Source organism: Acanthochromis polyacanthus, chromosome 6 (genome assembly GCF_021347895.1).
Source record: "Acanthochromis polyacanthus isolate Apoly-LR-REF ecotype Palm Island chromosome 6, KAUST_Apoly_ChrSc, whole genome shotgun sequence".
In the NCBI taxonomy this organism is placed as follows: Eukaryota; Metazoa; Chordata; class Actinopteri; family Pomacentridae; genus Acanthochromis; species Acanthochromis polyacanthus.
Window position 1 is genome coordinate 34255156 of NC_067118.1, and position 18602 is coordinate 34273757.

Here is an 18602-nt window from a genome sequence, read left to right on the forward strand (position 1 = left end):
GGTAAATGCAGCTCTGTGTTTATGGTGACACGATTATCAAACTTGAACCTGATTTATTACTCTTATCCAGGTTGTTTTCTCCAGATTAGATCCTTGCTTGTATTGCATCGACTCTCAGATGTACGTCACTTTGGATAAAAGCGTCCATTTATAGAAAGTGTAGATTTGTAGCCTTTTGTCTTTGTGCTCATTCCATCTCCTGGCACTTTCTGTTCTCACCAAAAACAACTAGAAAGATTTTAAATGCACATAATTTATTTCTCACCTCCCTCCCCAAAAAAAGTAGGAAACAGTTGAACACAATCAACAAAATGATGTTCTCACAGTATGAAAATTACTGATCTAAAATTGCATACATCTACTGTATATATCACCGTAAGCATCCACAGCAGCATTGGTGGTAAAAAGCGATGTGATTCATCCGCTGTTCACACTGTGTGTGTTTGTGCAAAGGAGCAAACTGTGCACTGTACAACACTGTGTAGTATGAATATACTCCATGACATGTGCTGAAAAAGGCAACACTTCCCCCATCAAGCATTTATACATAGATGGAATATAAACACTTAATGCATGGTTTATAACCAACTGTAATGTACTTGTACACAGACCTACATGTTTTGCAAAGTACTGTTTTTGTCAACAACTATAGCCTCTCTAGAGGGAAACAGTGTATACCTAATACCCACAGACTGGCATGTTGAGAGATAATGAAAACACAGTAAAACAGTTGCAATGAGATAATACACCACCTGTCCAAAAACAAAAGTCGTCACCTGGATTTAATGAAGAGAATAGGAAAGAGCCTTTCATTGGATAATTACTGCAGTGATGAATACATTTCAGCTGCAACAACTTATTTAACCCTCGCTGATGCAGCGAGGAGCTTCTCATTTCTTAAACAACTGTGTCAGAAGACACATCCTGTGGTCGTAGAAAGGATGGCAATCTGTCTCAGGAGGGTCAAATTACTGGCCTGCACCAAGCAAAGAAAACAACCAAGGAGATTTCTGAAACTACAAAGATTGGGTTAAGAACCGTCCAGCGCATTATTAAAACCTGAAGGACAGTGGAGAACCATCATCTTTGATTAACAAATGTGGTCTGATGAGTCCAGATTTACCCTGTTCCAAAGTGATAGGGACATCAGGGTAAGAAGAGAGGCAGATGAAGTGATGCTCTCATCATGTCTAGTGCCTACCAGCCTGTGGGGGTTAGGGTTATGATCTGAGGTTGGTCAGGTTCAGCAATATTATGTTCCCAAAGAATGAGGTCAGGTGACTACCCAAGTATGCTAAAAAAACACACCAGGCCTTTCCATCAATGGAGTTTTTCTTCGCTGATCATTCGAGTTATGTTCCAAGATGATGATGATGCCAGGATTCATGGGGCTCACATTGTGAATGAGTGGTTCAGGGAGCATGAGACATCATTTTCACTCATGGATCGGTCTCCACAGGATCCAGACCTCAGCCCCACTGAGAATGTTTGGGATGTGCTGGAGAAGACTTTGCGTATCAGTCCGACTCCCCCATCCTCAATATAAGATCATGGTAGAAAATTAATGCAACTCTGGACAGAAATAAATGCCGTGACATTGCAGCAGCTCATCGAAACGATGCCACAGTGAATGCGTGCCGTTCTCAAAGCTATAGGCAGTCCAATGGAATATGACAGTGTGCAACTTTTTTTTTTGGACAGGCAGTGCATGTCTCCATAGGAGACGCTGTATTTGTTGACACTGTACATGAATACTTAAAATGTCACAAAGAGTCAGTTTAGCAGAACTTATGCTTGCATTAGAGCCTTCTGTAGTCTGGTTTCCACCCAAACATGGCACACAATTTTCACAGAATTCCAAGAAAGTTGTCCAAAGTAAATGCTAATTAAAACACAATGTCATCTACGACAGTGATGTAAATATATGGAGTGCAGCACATCAAGACAAATGAATGATGTCAATTTTCAAGCTGGGTGTCCTTAAACCACTGCAGAAGAAGAGGGTGCAACAAGATGACAATGAAAAGAACAATAGTCTTCACTGTGACAAACAATCCAGAAACAATGCTGAAACATCTGTATTTGTTTTATGTACTAATTTCAGAACAACTTTTTTTCATGTGGTCATTTTAGATGTATGGCATATCGTGATTTTTTAAATCTTTTTCTGAGTATTTGGCATTGCAACTCAGATTTCATATCTCCAAAATGGCCCAAGAAGCACATCATGTATATTCTTACTTACTGAAAACAAATTTCAAGATGGTACTTGACCGCTTTGGCAGACGACAGCATTCAGACACAGTTTTTCCATTGTTCATCTGACTAGGAATCAGTAAAATCCACAAATAGTATGTGTTGTGCAGGAGGCAAGTGTGGAGTCCATTGAACAGACTGTCATAAAGTTAAACTTTCAACAGCTACAGTTTAATTTATCATTCAACATTAGAAAATGTGCCAAGAAATGGTGCTTTACATTGACAGTGCAGTGCTCTGAGCGGTCAGTGCACTTGAGATGCAACCTTTCCAGAGTTCAGTAAGTCTTTTCAAGACAGCAGGCAATAATTATCACAGAAAACTGAACGGAAGAACTGGCAATAAACCAAACTTTTCACCACATTCATGTCTTGTTCATCGCTGTGCTTTATATAAACATATTCTTCTGTCCATCCCTGTCGTCACCAGCCCCGTCTTCCTCTGATCTCAGCTGCTCCAGGTCGTCCTCGGAGCTGCAGGCACTGTGCTGCATGCCGCGGGAGAAAATCCTACGACGTGACTGGGCGGTGAGGTCCAGCAGATCGAAGGAATCCGAAGAGAAGAGGCTGTCCTCGCTCACCACACTGGAAGGGCGGCTGCGGCGTCCCTCTGCGTCCCCTGTGGCCCTGAGGAGCTGCTGCAGCGCCTCAGGGAATATCGCAGGGGCCGAGGAGGGAGATGAGTGGAGGCTGTCTGGCAGATCCAGACTGTGAGAGAACTTGCCGTTACGTTTCAGAATACCCTTCCGTCTTCTTACCGCCTCTGTGCGCATGGTGGGGCTTTCTTCTGCTGCTGGGAGACATGAGTGCTGTTTGTGTGAGCGCGACTCACCGCCATCACTCTCTTTATCTCCCACTCCAGAGCTCCTTCTCTCTGAGGATGAACCGTAACCTGACTCCCCTCCATACAAGTTCTTTAGTATCCCCTTCTTGGGCATTTTGGATGATGGCTGACTGAAAGCAGAATGAGGTGGAAGGCTGGTGGACAACACATCAACCTGTGTGTGAGCAAGTGTGTGTGTTCGATAAGGCTGAGGAACAGTGGTACACAGTGGGGAGGGAGAGTTCTCCTTAGGAGGGCTGTGAAAGACTGAATCTAAACTCCTCTGGTGTTTTAGAATGCCTTTGGGTTTCTTTCTTTCGATGGTGGAAGTGGAGGAAACCGCAGTGGAAGCAGCAGCAGCTGCTGCACAAACACCACCACAAGCTCCCAGTGCAGTCTGAGGAATTGCATTCTCCTTGCGTGACTTCCTGAGACTTGACATTCCTCCACGGACCCTTCCTCCTCCTCCTCCTCCCCCACAATCATTCTTCAGAGGTAAGCTAAAGTAAAAGGGGTTGGGAGCAAGCTGAGGAGGACGAGAGGAGTCTGAAGATAGACACTCAGGGTCAACAGTCATATTACCTGCAGCAGTGACCCGATTCTGCCAGTCGATGTAGCGCGCCAGCAGGGGGGAGGGGCATTCTTGGAGTGGAGATGAGGGACAGTCACACACACTCTCTTCATAACCCCAGTTCACCCACCAGTGGTTGGCTACGTCTTCTATCGTGGCCCGCTCATCTACTCGCACTGTCAACAACCAGTCAATGAGAGCGCAGGCGTCTGGAGGGAACAGAGTCGACAGTTATTTATAGCAGCTGAACTGACGAACACGATGTAGTCAACACACCAAGCAACCATGACATAAATGTAAACATAATGTAGAAGGAGATATGGATGCTCACAAAGACCTACCTGAGGGGGGGTTGGGTCTGCGGTATCGACCTTGGCTGATCTGTTCTGTGAGCTTGGTGTGACTGGCTCCATCAAATGGCATGCTGCTGTACACCAGGGCATACAGCAGAACCCCCATCGCCCAGCAGTCCACCTAGAACACAAAAACACACCAAATAAAACAGAAAAATAAAGAATACATCAAACACCAACCGTTTAAGTCAAATTTTTAAAATCTATTGAAAAAAAATTGATCCATGTATTGTGATTTCTTAGTGTTTTAATCCTTTGAGCACCAAAACCTCCGAGCAGGTTTGGAAGGTGCGCTGCCTTCACAAACTCACCAAAATTACACCAGTTATTACAGTCAGAAACTGTCAAAACAAAGAGAATTAAATACTTTTCTGTCTGTCTGTTGATGTTTAAAGGTTTGTGAAAATAAAATGTTGCTTGAATCAAATTATGGGGAAAAAAAAGGAAATTTTGTGCTTTTCAGAGCAACTGTGAAGCCAATAATGACTCAACAACCACATCATAAAATTCAGGGATTTTTCAGCTGAATTGCAGGCTGTTTCTAGTCAAATTAAAAATTGAATTATTAAAGTATTTATAATATGTAGAATCACATTTTTTTTCAAGTTTTAGTAATACCAGTACTTGGAAAAAAAATTGTAAATGTTGACTCCAGGCTTTTTGACTTTTGTAAAATAAATAATTGAAGAAATGGAACTTTCATTCTCTTGCCACAGTTTTGGTGTTTCCATAGAGGTGCAGGACTTTACATTGCAGTAAAAAAGGAGCCCACAGTGAGTAAAAATGTGACAGGAGAGAAAAACTTCTTAGAGTGTTCAGGAAATTTAATAAAACCATTCCACCAATTTGTGAAAACACAAACAAAAAAAATAACAATAATAATGGACAGTTTAAAAAGTAGATTGTTGCTACAGAATCAGACGTGCCGTCTTTGTTATTTCAAACCATCTTCATTAAATCCTGTAGCCTTCATCATCTACTACTACTTTACTTTATGGTGCTTTTTAAATGCAAACCAACCTGATGTGCTGACAGTAGCAGGTTAATCTCAGCTAACAAAACAGCACTGCAGTCCTCAGCATCTTTTAAACCAAAACTCATGCACTGGCACTTTTGTCAATGCTACAACACAACCAAAAATCCATAATATTTTGAAGCAGTTTCTCAAGCCGAGCTTACCCACCTCGGGCCCCTGGTACGGTCGTCCTTTCACTATCTCTGGGGCAGCATATAGTGGACTTCCACAGTAGGTCTGCAGCAGAGTGCCACTCCGGAAATGATTTGAAAGGCCAAAGTCAGCCAGCTGCAGAGAGAGAGAGCGAGACACACAGAAACACATTATCAGTACTCCTTTCCACCATTACTAACACTAGTGTTGCTACACAAGCATGACGTAAGTGTAGCTCATGAGCCTGTGTACCCTCCAGAGCAAAACAAATGTTATTCTTCTTTATTGCAGTTCATGAATTTATAAATTAAATGTCGACGGTGAGTGGCGCACCTTTAAATGGGACCAATACAGCAGGGAAAATATATTAAGCAAAACATTCACAGCTGTCTCTACACGTTTGTGTGAACAAGAAGGTTTATGTGACAGCGAGTCCCAGTCAGAGATGACATAACTACCTTAACAGCTGTCACATTTAAAAAACACAGCCCCTCAGTCCAGCACAGAACTCTTAAACTTCACGACATTAATTAACACTAAACCCTCCATAAATTTCCTTCACTCGTTCACTTCGGCACTCATCCTCACGCAATCCAGATTCCTTTTCACTGACTGTGCTAGTCATGCGGCAAAAACACAATAACTTTAAAGCGCTTCCTTTTAAAGAAGCCAAAAATAGGTATGCTGAGCTTCTGCCAGTGGAAGTGTGAGTGAGGAAGGAGAAGAGGTCCAAAAACATCAGGCTGCTCACACTCACGTAACGGAACAATCACTCACTCGAGGCTGCGAGAGCCATACACAGACATACCATGCCTCCACTCTATCTGCACAGATTATTTGTGTGCACACTAGCTCACTATCAGCCCCTCTGGTGTTGAAAATATTCATCGTGACAGCTTTATTTCCATGGTTCAGACTCACAGAGAAACAGAGACTTCAAATGCAGAAGAGGATATTCTGTATACCAACCAGTTCACTGTTATTCTACATACGGTGGTGAAAAATGCACTCCAGCCTGAACAAATGAGTTTATGCAGCGTTTGTCTGTGTGCATCCTGTGGCAAAAACTGCCTTTGCGTACCAGAAACATCTTCATGGGATTGCTGTACTTGTTTCACTGCTACAGCAAGCACATTCTAAGCATTGAACACTTGTATAAGACAGATTCTTTCTTGTAAACGTACGAGCAACAGCACATGTGCCTGAGAATTATATGGACTGCTGTGCAAGGCCACAGACCACATTTACGCTTGCGACACATTTTCCAGTTGCTTTTTGCAGGCTTGGGAACAAAATATTTTAAAAGAAATTAAAATTAAGTTCAGTTCAGCAAAATACAAACACATGCATATGCATATACAGGGTGTCCCAAAAAATTTGACATCATTTCGCAGGCCAATAAATTTGACAATTCTTGTTGAAATAACCTCAAATTTTCACAGAATGTATAGAAACAGATCAAGATTTCATATTTAATGTTTCATTTTTATTCTGTTTTTAGGTTGAGCCGTGCCGTTCACTCCCAAAGAGAAGTCATTTTGCGTCCATGTTCTCACACAATCACTCAAAACTGTGCAGTGTGCCTTCAATGCAAAATTTTGAAAAACTTCACCAACTGGCAAACAAATCTGGACTTGGTGGCAAAAATGTAAAGAGGAAGGCTGCTTATGCAGGGCTAAAGGATCTGGTAGACCATCATCAACATATTACAAGATGTAAAATGACTTCTCTTTGGGAGTGAATTTCAATATCGCTTTGAGTTAATCTTCTACCTGCCCCTTGTGCACTGTGTAAACATTCTCGCACGGCACTTCAAGACATTTCTCACAACATGAGCTCCTTAAAGTATATCTTGTTGTAATAAAACAGCATGCGTGGGAGGTGTTGGTGCATATCAGTGGATGAAATCTTCAATGAATACTTCACACAAATGCTTTCATAATGCTCAGTTCAGAAAACATACAAATCCACAGTGCACACTAATATGTGGCTTCAAACTTGAACATTTTCTCCAACATGTCTGCCTGTTCCTGTCTTCAACACATGCTGTGAAGCAGCTATTGTGCACACAAGCATTACTCAGAGCCTCGGTCATTTCCTGCAGCAGATGTTGTGAGAAGCCAGTGTGGTGAACCTGTGGTGATGAGGTTGGCAACAAACTGAGCACTGCTTGGAAGTCTGCACGTAGTGTTTTCTCTCCATGGACAGACGGAGCATACATATATTTAAACTCTCTGATGGGCACGAATGCCAAGGTTGCCGCTAGATTCCCCGAATTCCCCTTTGTTCGTGCACAGCTCCCATATAAGGAGAGGGATATCCATAAAAGGCAAAAAAAATACCCTCTGTGTTCTTTAAAAAGGCCTTAAAGTGTGTTTGTTCAGAATCAGCGTGAACAGCCGAACAACATATTAAAATTGCTGTGGGCAGAAAGGGCTCCAATGTATGTTCTGAATGTGCACTTTGCACAATGTTTGAAGGAGGCAAAATTATCCGTTACCAGCTATGTGAAGGTTCATCCAAGTACGCTCAATACAGCAGCAGTGGAAAGCAATTGTTTCCTCAAATGTCTCAGCCAGTGTGTCATATGTTTATATGCCTTTATGCTAAATCAACAGTGGCTGAAAGTGAACCAGTGTTGTGACCTCTGACCTATAGCTTCTTTGTGTACACTTTGTAATCATCTTTTCTTGCAACCTATCGTCCTGTGTTTTATTGTATGTTTCACTGTTGTGTTTTCTTTGTGTACTTTTTTTGTGACTTATTGTTCTATATATCACTGTCATGTCTTTTTACCTAGGGACTGCGGGTGCATATTAGCATTGTCTTATAATCTGGCATATTTACGTCTGTTGTTGTATAAGTAGGCGTTCATTAATGTGCACAGTCCCTCCCAAATAAATAAATAAATAAATGAAAGCAGGGCTCATGAAAATATTGATAAAGAATGATGCATTTCATTTTTAGGCATGGATCAATATTTTGTGTTTGGAGGAAACCCCTAAGTGCTGCACAGTGGCTCCTCGGTTAGCATTAAACTGTCTGTAGGTGTGAATGTGAGTGTGATTGTTTGTCTCTATATGTAGCCCTGTGATAGACTGGTGACCTGCCCAGGATGTCCTCTGCTTCCACTCTAAGTCAGCTGGGATAGACTCCACCACCCCCAAGACTCAAATGAGGGTCACATAGACACTTAATTATTTTTCCAATGCATACATGATGACGGTTCTTTTTGGGATGGTGATATGAAAGCTTGGATAGGGTGTATTTGATCGAGCCTACCTTTACGTTCAAATCCTGATCTAAGAGGATGTTCTCCAGCTTCAGGTCTCGATGTGCGACGCCGTTCTGCAAGAGAGCAGGGACACGCATGAGGTGGTGCACTTGGACAACTTTAGGAAAGGTTATCAGAATGTTGAACGGACAAAATGACGACCATGAGGAAGTGCCTTGTATGGGTTAATTAATCTGATGAGGATTTAAGCAAGTGATTGTGCTAAGCACTTGGGTGCCAGTGAGGGGTAGAGAACATGTGCAGCTTGGTGAGGAAGAGCCAGAGTACACTTCAAATCTGCTGCTGGGTTGGTAATAATTTAGAAGAAGAGACAAAAAACACCCAGGGAGCTGTATGTCGCAGAGAAATGCTAAATATCGCAGTCAGTTTGTCTTAAAAAGCCTGATTTCTTTTGTGCAGAGAGTATTTTTGAGCCTTAGACAATAAACTTAGATAATATTTTGCGCACACCATGCAAGTCTGTGTGTGCATTTGTATGTGTTTAAAGGCAAGTCCGAGACAAAGATGAAAGAAAATGAAAGAAATCTATGTGCTTATTCAGGTTGTTATTCTTGCTATTTTTAAACTGACTATGAACTGATTTGGATAATAAAAAAAGCAGCAAATGACTCTCTTGAAGCCTCAATCTCTCCATGTGCCCTGCATACCTCTGAGGCACATTCAATAATTCATTCATGCCGAAACATTCATGTCTATTTTGGGACAATATTCAAGGGCATGAAGAGCACAAAATCCACCTCCCTGCACACTACAAAGCTGCAGGAGCTGAATGATAATCTCCGAGTTTAATATGAAGGATTCGTGAAGACTCCAAAGTGCCAAAATAAGAACGGCAGCACGTTAAAGAAAAACAAAAGCGTTTGTGTCAAACCCAGCTCAGGCCCACATCCTCACTTCCACTGCAATGCACTTCTTTAGTAATAGGATTGATGTATTTCCTTGATAATTCCTGTTTTCTGGCACAGCTGCTGATTTTATGTACACAACAATAAAAACAAGGAAACAAAGAGCAATTTGTTCCTTTGTCAAGGCTTACAGTAACGTGGAACGAGGGAGGAAGCTCATTTAGGCAGCGTACTTAAATGTGTCAGTGTGTGACTGTGAAGAACAATCACAGCTTAATGCGCTCTTAACCCAAAGAGATCTGAAAACTCAAGTCAAGTTTTTCTGCAGAATTAGGATTAGGATTTAGTGGATTTAGAAGTAAAGTGTTTGCCTATGCACAGTTGAGTACCGCAGCGTGCAATTCAGCACGTGCCTACATGTGCCTCATACAGAATTTCTGTGTTGCATTAGCAGAACAAACATGCATTTACAGTATGCGTTCATGTGTGTTAACCTTGTGGCAGTAGTGCACAGCGGACGTGATCTGTCTGAAGATGCCTCTGGCTTCTGTTTCTGGCAGTCGCCTCCTCTCCTGTATGTAATCATACAGCTCCCCTCTGCTGGCGTATTCCATCACTATCACGATCTTATCCCGGCTCTCAAACACTGTCAGCACAGGGCAGAGGAAACAAACAGTGCAGCATTATGCGCATGCGTTTGTATTATTATTAGCGGATGCTTCAAAAATAAGAGTAAGAGGTGTTACATAACGCATTATTATATATGTTTGGGTAAATATATCTCTGCTGATCTGAGTGTGTAAATTGATTTTTCATTCTTTTGGTGAACTTGTTTGAGTCGACTTCTTAAAAGTATCCGAATTACTTGAAGCTCAAATATTTTTCCTATACGCTCTCCATCCAGACCTAAAAGGAAACAGAAATAGTTCACATTGTCTGTTATACAACTTTCATTCCCCCTGATTAGAGTTACACTAACCATAAAGTCAGAATTAAGTGTCAGAACTGCTTGACTCTTTTGCATTTATACCCCAGAAATAATTTGAGATATGCTTGATAGCATTGACTAAAGTCAGCCACATGAAATCCTACAGTTAATGACAAAACATGACTTTTAGGGAATACTGATGCCAGTATTTTCTATTTTGGTTGTGAAATCCTGTGAAAAGCCCAAACTCACCAACTTGTTAGAACATCTCTCAAAACTGTTTTAATTACAGAAATGTTTGAAAATGGGTCACAAGCAGTTTCATTTTTTTAAAGATTAAAATATTTTCACAAAATGGGTTATTTTTTTTGAAAAAACTAATTAGCTTCACAATAAAGGCTGTAAAATTTTGAGATCATCATGACTTTTGCTCGTTTCTTTTCTACTGGCCTGCCTCATGTAACTCCTAATTCTTTCATATAACTTCCTTTAGAACATTCAGAGTTTTGAAAGTGTTTTGGTGATAAAACTACGGAATCATTGTGTGAGTTTGCAGTCTTACCCTCATGGAAGCGTATGATGTTGGAGTGAACGAGCGACGAGGTGATCTCGATCTCTCTCTGGATGTGAATTCTGTCCAGGTCGTCTGTAATGCGCTCTTTCCGGATTGACTTGATCGCCACCTGAGATGAAAGACACACAACTCGCATATTACGCAAAGCTTTTTGTTCAAATCGCACAGCATTTCAACAGTCAAGTGATTAAGTGTGGATGTAAGCAACCTTAAGACGGATAAAGGTTAATATTTCCTCATTTCTTTTTAGTGGCTTCCTTCTTTACAGCTGGAAAATGGCATAAATCATAAAGGGACAATTGTTGTCATGGCGAAAACTGAGCACAGTTCATGTAGCACCTGCAGTGTGGTGCAAGGAAACAAAGATTTACATACTTACTGTTGATACACATGCATGCATACAAATCAAATCTCTGGGTATTAGAGGTGATTATGTGGGTTTTAAAGGCTGGATGGTGAGAGCAGGTCTCCTGTGATGTGAGCGCGCTCAGGGACAGAAGGCTGACAGCTGCACTGTTCACACTCTGTTCCCTTAATCCCAGGCCCTCACGCACCCCGATGTAACCCCCAAACTCCGAATACACACAACAAAACAGACATGAACCCCTAAATCTCTTTATAGGTAGAGGAGCTGCCACAGAAATGACACCTACATGGACAAGACAGAGGCAGACAAACCAGCAGGCATCAGGGCGTTCCATTTTCATACCGGTTTGGTTTAACCTTCGTGTCGTCCTGCGGGTCAAAACTGACCCAGTTTAAAGTTTGAAAATGTGGAAAAAAATATAGATTTTCACAGCGAAACTTGCGATGTCCACATTATCAACATTTTTGGGAAATCTTTGAACATTTTTTTGGGGAAAAAAAGAAATGTTAAAAATGTTTCTTAAGAACACTCACCAAAAAAAAAATAATCGCTTGATTTTGGTTGATTTTTTTTGGTGAATGTTCTTAAAGAAAATATTAGAAGTTTTACTGATATATATGTAATCACTTTAGGCATTTTTAGGATTTTTTTTAGGAAGATTTTTACTTTTGAAAATATTTACAAGGGTTTTCTTGCCAAATTTGAGGAATTTTTTAAAAATAAAACTTCTAAGTGAAACTTGTAAGGAATTATTGGAATTTTCTTCCTGAAGGTTTTGCAAATTTTCAGAAGTTTGGATAATTTTTTTGCTAAATTTTTGGATTTTTTCAGACATGCAAACAATATTTTTGGTGCTCATAAATGAGGACAACAGGAGGGTTAAACAATCAGTGAGGCTACGGGGCTAAACTGTTAGGTTGACATCCAAACACGGGACTGATCTCAATGCTGTCGACCCCTGAGGTGTCCCTACGGGGGAGCTGGCCTCTCCCCCAGGTCACAACTCCAGCATTCTCAGCTGCCGGAAAAACGTCCATGATACACTGGGAGACACAATTCACACGCTCCATTAGCCACAACAGTTATGCAACGCAACACAAGCAAACACCAGGGAGCTCCTGGGACTGACCCGACCTTCTAAAACTGTCATGGAAACTATCCGGAGAAAATATTTGTTTGCTTTTTTTTAAGTTTGCATCTTTTCATTTATCAAGCTTTCAGCATGTTGTATTAAAATGTTTGTGGTCACATCAGCAGACACCCCAGGCCTGTAATCTCCTTTTAGCTGGAGCTGCGGGTAAAAGTTTGCACTCTGTAGTTGTCAGCTGAATGGCGAGCATCCAATGTTGGGGATATATTAACCTGTAGATTCTCATTCTCATGAAGACTTTCTGATGCAAATACCTGAAGCAATGTGAGGAGGTGAAGGGGAGGACATAACACAAACTGCAGGGGTGAGGAGGGAAAATGAGGGAACTAAACAAAAGAATGGATGAAATACATCCAAGTATGTGGGCTCAGGGTGAAAAAGGCTGGCACGTTAGTGTCACTCTAAGCCCTAATTTACTCCCCAGACTTGGTATTAATTCCTGATCAGCAGCGCTCAGAGAGGACAGACACACACTGGGCATTGTTCACCCTTCATGGTGATAAAACACATCTTTTTAAAAAGGACACGTGTGCGTGTGTGTGGAGGGAGTTTGGCGATGTGTGTGCTTGTGTGATCTCACTCCTGCGTCATGCCTCTAAACTACCCTCCTCTAACAATGTCTCATTGTTCATAATCATCATTAAATAATGTGCTGCGTGTGAAATTTCCACCTGAAAACTGTAACTGGATAGCCTAGCCGCGCTAGACCCAGCTCTGAAGACACAAGGGTCTAGTTACCCTCGGCAGGGAGGGAGGCGGGCTAAAAGGTTGTCTTTCAAATCACTCTGCAGCAGTTGGGTAGGTATACAACCAATCAGCACAACGAATAGGCTGACGTAGTTCCTAGAGCGCCGGAAATCAGAGGATGCGGGAGTTCGGTGAAGCCTTATTTGTACAGTCAATGGGTGAAGCTCAAGTATATTACAGACATGTTAACAGAAAGATTATTCAGAGTCGGTGCTAATGGAGCTCAACAACTGTTGTCATTTTTGTTGTCGACCCTGGCAGAGAATTAAATTCGTTGCCGTGGGTTGTCTAGCGCGGCTAGGCTAGTTGTTTCCGGTTGTTTCTGTCAGAATCGTCGCGCCTCTGTCGTCACTTAGTTACGCCCGCCTTCTGACTCTACACTTCATGGTGATTCGTCTGGCCAGTTTTAGGAGCATCCAACCTCGAGCCTTATGGAGGGTAACCAGACCCACCCTGGCAGAGAATTAAATTCGTTGCCGTGGGTTGTCTAGTGCGGCTAGGCTAGTAACTGGACACATGAAGGAAACATAAGTAGCAATGAGTGTGAGTCATGCAGACAGATTTAGATTTACATTAACAGAGAAAGCGAGGAGTAGAGGAGCATGCAGCGTATATTGTAGCGATAGAGCCAATACAAATGCACAACATGTACAGAGAAATACACCGCCATACTTTGTTTAAACCACACAAATAGAACGTTTACTTTCCCCCCTGCTCTTCTTCTCCTTCCAGCTCATGTCCTAGTTGCTTCTTGTTCTCCTACTGCACAAATCTTTAGGCTACTGACTTATTGCAGGTGTTTTTCAGTGTGTGCGAAGACGAGAGTTGAGGAGTGCACTCAATTCCTGCTGTGCACGCACATGCAAACACACACGTATGCATTCCAAGAGCCTGGGCATCACTGAGCATGCCTGCAGCATCTGTGAAAGATTTTACAGCAGGATTATACAGTCTCCTTCCCAAACACACCCTTGACTTGATTATCCAGATATTTAGCCCTCGTGTCATCCTGCAGGTCAAATTGACCCGTTTGAAATTGTGAAAAAAAAAAAAAATTTTCACAGTGAAACTTCTGATGTCCACATTTTTGAGAATTTTTTTAAACATTTTTTTGATTGCAAAAAAGAAATGTAAAAAAAATGCTTCTTTAAGAACATTCACAAAAAAATCTACCAAAATCCAGTAAAATTCGATGGATTTTTTTTTTTGTGTGAATGTTTTTAAAGAAAATCTTAAAGGTTTTTACTGATATATATGTAATCACTTTGGATATTTTTGTAAGAATTTGACTCATTAAAAAAAAAACATTTACAAGAAATTTCTTGCCACTTTTGGGAATTTATTTTTATTTTTAAATAAAACTTTTAAGGGAAACTTTTAAGGAATTATTGGAATTTTCTTCCTGAAGGTTTTGCAAATTTTCAGAAATTTGAAGAATTCTTGGATTCAATTTTGGGATCTTTTTCAGACAAGGAAACAATATTTTTTGGTGCCTGTAAATGAAGACAACACTAGGGTTAAACAATACTCAGTCTCAACCCTTCCCATGAAAGTCGGATTTTCTGACTGGCCGTTCACATAAACACATTTCTGACGTGGTCTGACCACACATGTTGTGAACCACTTCTTCTCTGGTATCACCCGTCCATTAGCGTTGGTGGCAGCCAGATTTTGTTACGTTGGAACCGAGCCAGGCTCCATCTTTACCCCTTTGGCTGCTTCGTTCAGCTTCATAAACAGACCGAAACAAGAAAGGTGTCGAGCCTCACATTAAACTTGTTGAGTTGCTGCATCTGTTCACTGGAAGTATCTTTCTTTTGGAAGATGTGCTGCAAAACAGGCTCTCTCTTTCCATATGGAGCATATCAAGTTAAAAGTTGCACAGATTTTATTATTGAGAAAAAATATCCCAATGTAGACTGCAAGAAACCAAAACATCTTAATGTATTTTCTAACAAGCTTCAGCTTCAAAGATGGGTGAAGCTCTGGGCCAATGTAAGTGACCTATAACACAGATTAGTGAGCCAGTGTGGCCAAGATCTGGTATTCATCCCCATTTCCTCCCATGTCATCCTTGGCATTAGTTAGGATCACCTTCTGTTCCAAAGCAGAACAAGCGCTCTGACATTTTACAATCCCGAGTCAGCCACAACTACTGCCTCCTCTTCCTTCTCTTCTTCCCCTCTCTTGCTCCAAACTGCCTCCTCCTCCTCCTCCTCCTCCTCCTCGCTCTCAAACAAGAGTCTCCTAGCCTTGTTTCCAAAAATAATGTCCGTTTTGTTTCAAAGAATTCTTGGTATGTGCTGGCTAATGGCACAAGGAATTCAGCATTCCCCCCCCCCCCCCCCCCCCCCGTCCTAAACCCACTCACCCCACACACTACATAGCTGCTCTCCTCTCTCTGGATATCCTCCCATCAGTGTCTTACCCGTCCTCTGTCATTCACTTCCTCTCTCTGTCTTTTAATTTCTCACAGATGTAGGTCTGGGAACAGCCAGACGAACTGTGAAAGTCTCATCTGATTGCCTGTAAAAGATGATCCCTATTACTGTGTGTTTGCTTACTAAAAAAATAGGACTTTGGGGGGGTATTTGAGTCTGTCTCTTTGTGCTCAGATCATGGTGAGGGATTAAGGCCTGACTGTAGACATAAACCCACGATTATTCAAACTAATCTGCCGCCGAATTCTGTTTTTAACCCAGATATTCAGAGAGTAAAGTTAAACAGAAACACACACCATGTCTGCCTGCCGGCCTGCCTCTGCATTGGTGTGTACTAGTGTTTTTCACTGGGCGTCCTGGTAAAGGGGGTCAGACTCCTGCTGGAGGAGACCTATTGTAGTAATTTTATCCCCTTGTTCAAGTGCTGAGTGAGTCACAGCAAAAGAATCTCAGCCCTTCCAGCACAGGAAGCAAGAACGGGCTTCAGGATCAATCCATGAGCTCAGGCCACCCAGGAGCTTATTTGCACCTCCAAATGAATATTTAATAAGTGACAGGCAACACTCCTGGAACAGCACCAGCCTTGGAATACAATCACACGCACATGCACAGGGAGAATGCTGGAGGTGAAAAGTCAGAAACCGGTTCAGCATCCACCAGCATCCACATTAAGATCTGCAACTTCAGAAAGCCTCCTCCAGGAAATAACACCACAGATGGTGTCCACAAGCACATGACTTACCGTCTTCAGGCTGGCTCTCTCCACTGCTTTCTTCACTTTGCCGTACGTGCCTTTCCCCAGAGTCTCCATCACCTCGTAGCGGTGCTTTAAGTTGTGCTTGTGCTGGTGCTTCTTCACCTCCACGGGCGCCGCCGCAGCCCGGTCTGCGTCAGCCTCCGCGTCCGCGTTTCTCTGCCGCTTGTCCATCCTCCGGGGCTGCTCGCCGCTGGACGCCGCGTCCTGCAGACCACCGAGCCCGGAGCGGTCGCCGTTGTTCATCGCGCCCCGGCTGTCCGCCTCACGTCTGCCCATCCTCTCCGCGCCCCACCGTGCGCACCTGTCCGGAGCCCCGAATGATTTGGAGTTCGTGACGCAAGCAGCTGAAGCCCTCGCTGGTGACCAAGTCGCCCATATAGGTCAAAACGACAAACTATTCGTGCAGCTTGACAGAGGACAAACGAGGATAAAACACATCCGACCCATCTGAACAGCAGCTTCTGTCTGTCCTCAACAACACAGCAACAGGAGCGATGGGAACCACATGGTCCGGAGCGATGGGTGGAGCCTCCTCGTTCCAAAACCAGCTCTCTGGGTAACATCCCGGTGTTAGGCCAAGAAGTGAAGTTTACTGAGGGGGCCAAGGTGGGGTCAGTTTTTAACCACAGGGTCACATTAAAAACCACAACGATGATATTTAAACACTAAACTTTCATTTTTGTTTATATTAAAATCAGACAAACTTTTGTTGTTTCTGTTGTTGTCGTTTTTTAGGCTTTTTTTTTTTTTTTTTTTTTTTACAAAGAATGCATCAACTGAAACAATCAGGTTGTCAGGGCCAGTGTTGAAATGTGGAATATAATCACATTTGAAATCGATCACATGGAACAGAAGTGGTTTGGTTTCCTGATATTCAAAATCCTAGGATTACAGCAACAGGATACAGCAGCAGTGCTGTCTGGTAAACTCACCCTTAAATATGTTAAGATTCAAGGACTTGATCTGTCTGGATTCTGTACTAGACCTGTCTGGATTCTTCAATATCTGTGGAAAGATGCACAGTAAACACAGTCTCCAACTACAATTACGCAAGGTGTCCATAAAGTCTCTTTACAATTTTAAGAATTCATTACAAAGGCAGTTGATAAGATATCTTAACCAGTTTTGTATCTTAACCAGCTGGTGGTTGGAGAACCCAGGCGCAGGCACAGATAGGACAGACAGGTGGCAACAGAAACAGGTCTTTATTTAAACAAAACTAACTAAACCAATACAGAAAGGGGAAAACAAACCAGGAGATAAACTAAACCAAATCTAAGACTAAAATGAACTACAAACTAGACCTACAAAAAAAAAACCCCACACCGACTCAGCAGCAGAAGAGAGAAGACGGAGGCATGTACGGAATGTCCTGTGGGTCAGACTCACCCTGAACTCACCACTTCAGTCAGACATGTTTGTTGATGCTTTGCCATGTGGTGAGCTCTGAAAAAATAAATCACAGACAGGATTTTGAAGAATGGGCAACAGAGGATCTGGAAATCAGAGAGAAAGGGGTCGTAGGAGCAGCAAAAGTACAGCATCACGTTCTTTTGTTTCATTTCAACAGACAAATAAATATATATACAGAAAACGGATTCACTTGACTCCCCCAAATGACTTCAGTCTTTAATTAGTGATTTATGTTACCGAAAAAAACACAGGACCTTGCATTTTATAATAGGTTGAATATCAAACAGGCTAGTCAAATACAGTGCCCATAAAAAGCATTCAACCCCTTGGAAGTGTTCTCCTTTTATTGCTTCTCTGCATTGCATCATAGTCATAATAGTTTGGGCTTTTTTGACAAGAATTTTGAATTTTTTTTTGTATCTTTACTGTCAAAGTGAAACCAAGTAATGTCAATTAATGCAAAATGTGAAAATTAAAACAAGTGAATAAGTATTCACCCCTTTAAAGTGGCTCATTTCAACAAAGATATGGCCTGTGCACATCATACTGCAATTTTATCAAACTCTTTTTTTTTTGCAAAACTGTCAGCTTGCAATTTTTGAGGATGCCCTGCACCATCTGTAGTTATGAAAAAAATGAAGTCAAAAAAGCAAAGTAGGATATGAACTTTAAACACTTTATTACATTTTAAATTATTTTTGAAAGCAAATACCCCATGTCATTGGCAGACTACATTTTTTTTCCCCAAGGTGTTACTTTCAGGCTGCTACAAATAAGCATTTTGGCCATCGGGCTTAGCGCCACAGTCTGTTTATAAAAGATGCAGTTTTTTATATTCTCCTCTGTAACAGTGTGTTGAACTGGTGGCTAGAGAGTTCATGCAGCTACCAGTGATTTCCTTCACCAAAGTAAAAT

The 18602-nt window shown here is 41.9% G+C and overlaps 1 protein-coding gene across 1 annotated transcript; it reads right to left on the bottom strand.

Annotated features, from left to right (window-relative positions):
* Positions 1 to 237: 237 nt before the first annotated feature.
* On the bottom strand, positions 238 to 16803 carry LOC110971703 (NUAK family SNF1-like kinase 1). Its single transcript, XM_022222096.2, has 7 exons — positions 16260 to 16803; positions 10801 to 10921; positions 9805 to 9956; positions 8453 to 8518; positions 5186 to 5305; positions 3991 to 4123; positions 238 to 3858 (listed from the first exon to the last, which is right to left on the bottom strand). The coding sequence occupies exons 1-7, from the start codon at positions 16548 to 16550 to the stop codon at positions 2645 to 2647; spliced, it is 2097 nt and encodes a 698-aa protein (XP_022077788.2). The 5' UTR covers positions 16551 to 16803; the 3' UTR covers positions 238 to 2644.
* Positions 16804 to 18602: the final 1799 nt, after the last annotated feature.

Bases quoted from the DNA above. Each gene is read 5' to 3' on its own strand.
- LOC110971703 (XM_022222096.2), bottom strand. From the start codon at position 16,550: ATGGGCAGACGTGAGGCGGACAGCCGGGGCGCGATGAACAACGGCGAC. The intron at 8,519-9,804 runs GTTAACACACAT...GCTCTCTTGCAG, and splicing joins CTGTGCACTACTGCCACAAG to AACGGCGTCGCACATCGAGA. The intron at 3,859-3,990 runs GTAGGTCTTTGT...TGTTCCCTCCAG, and splicing joins CAGACCCAACCCCCCCTCAG to ACGCCTGCGCTCTCATTGAC.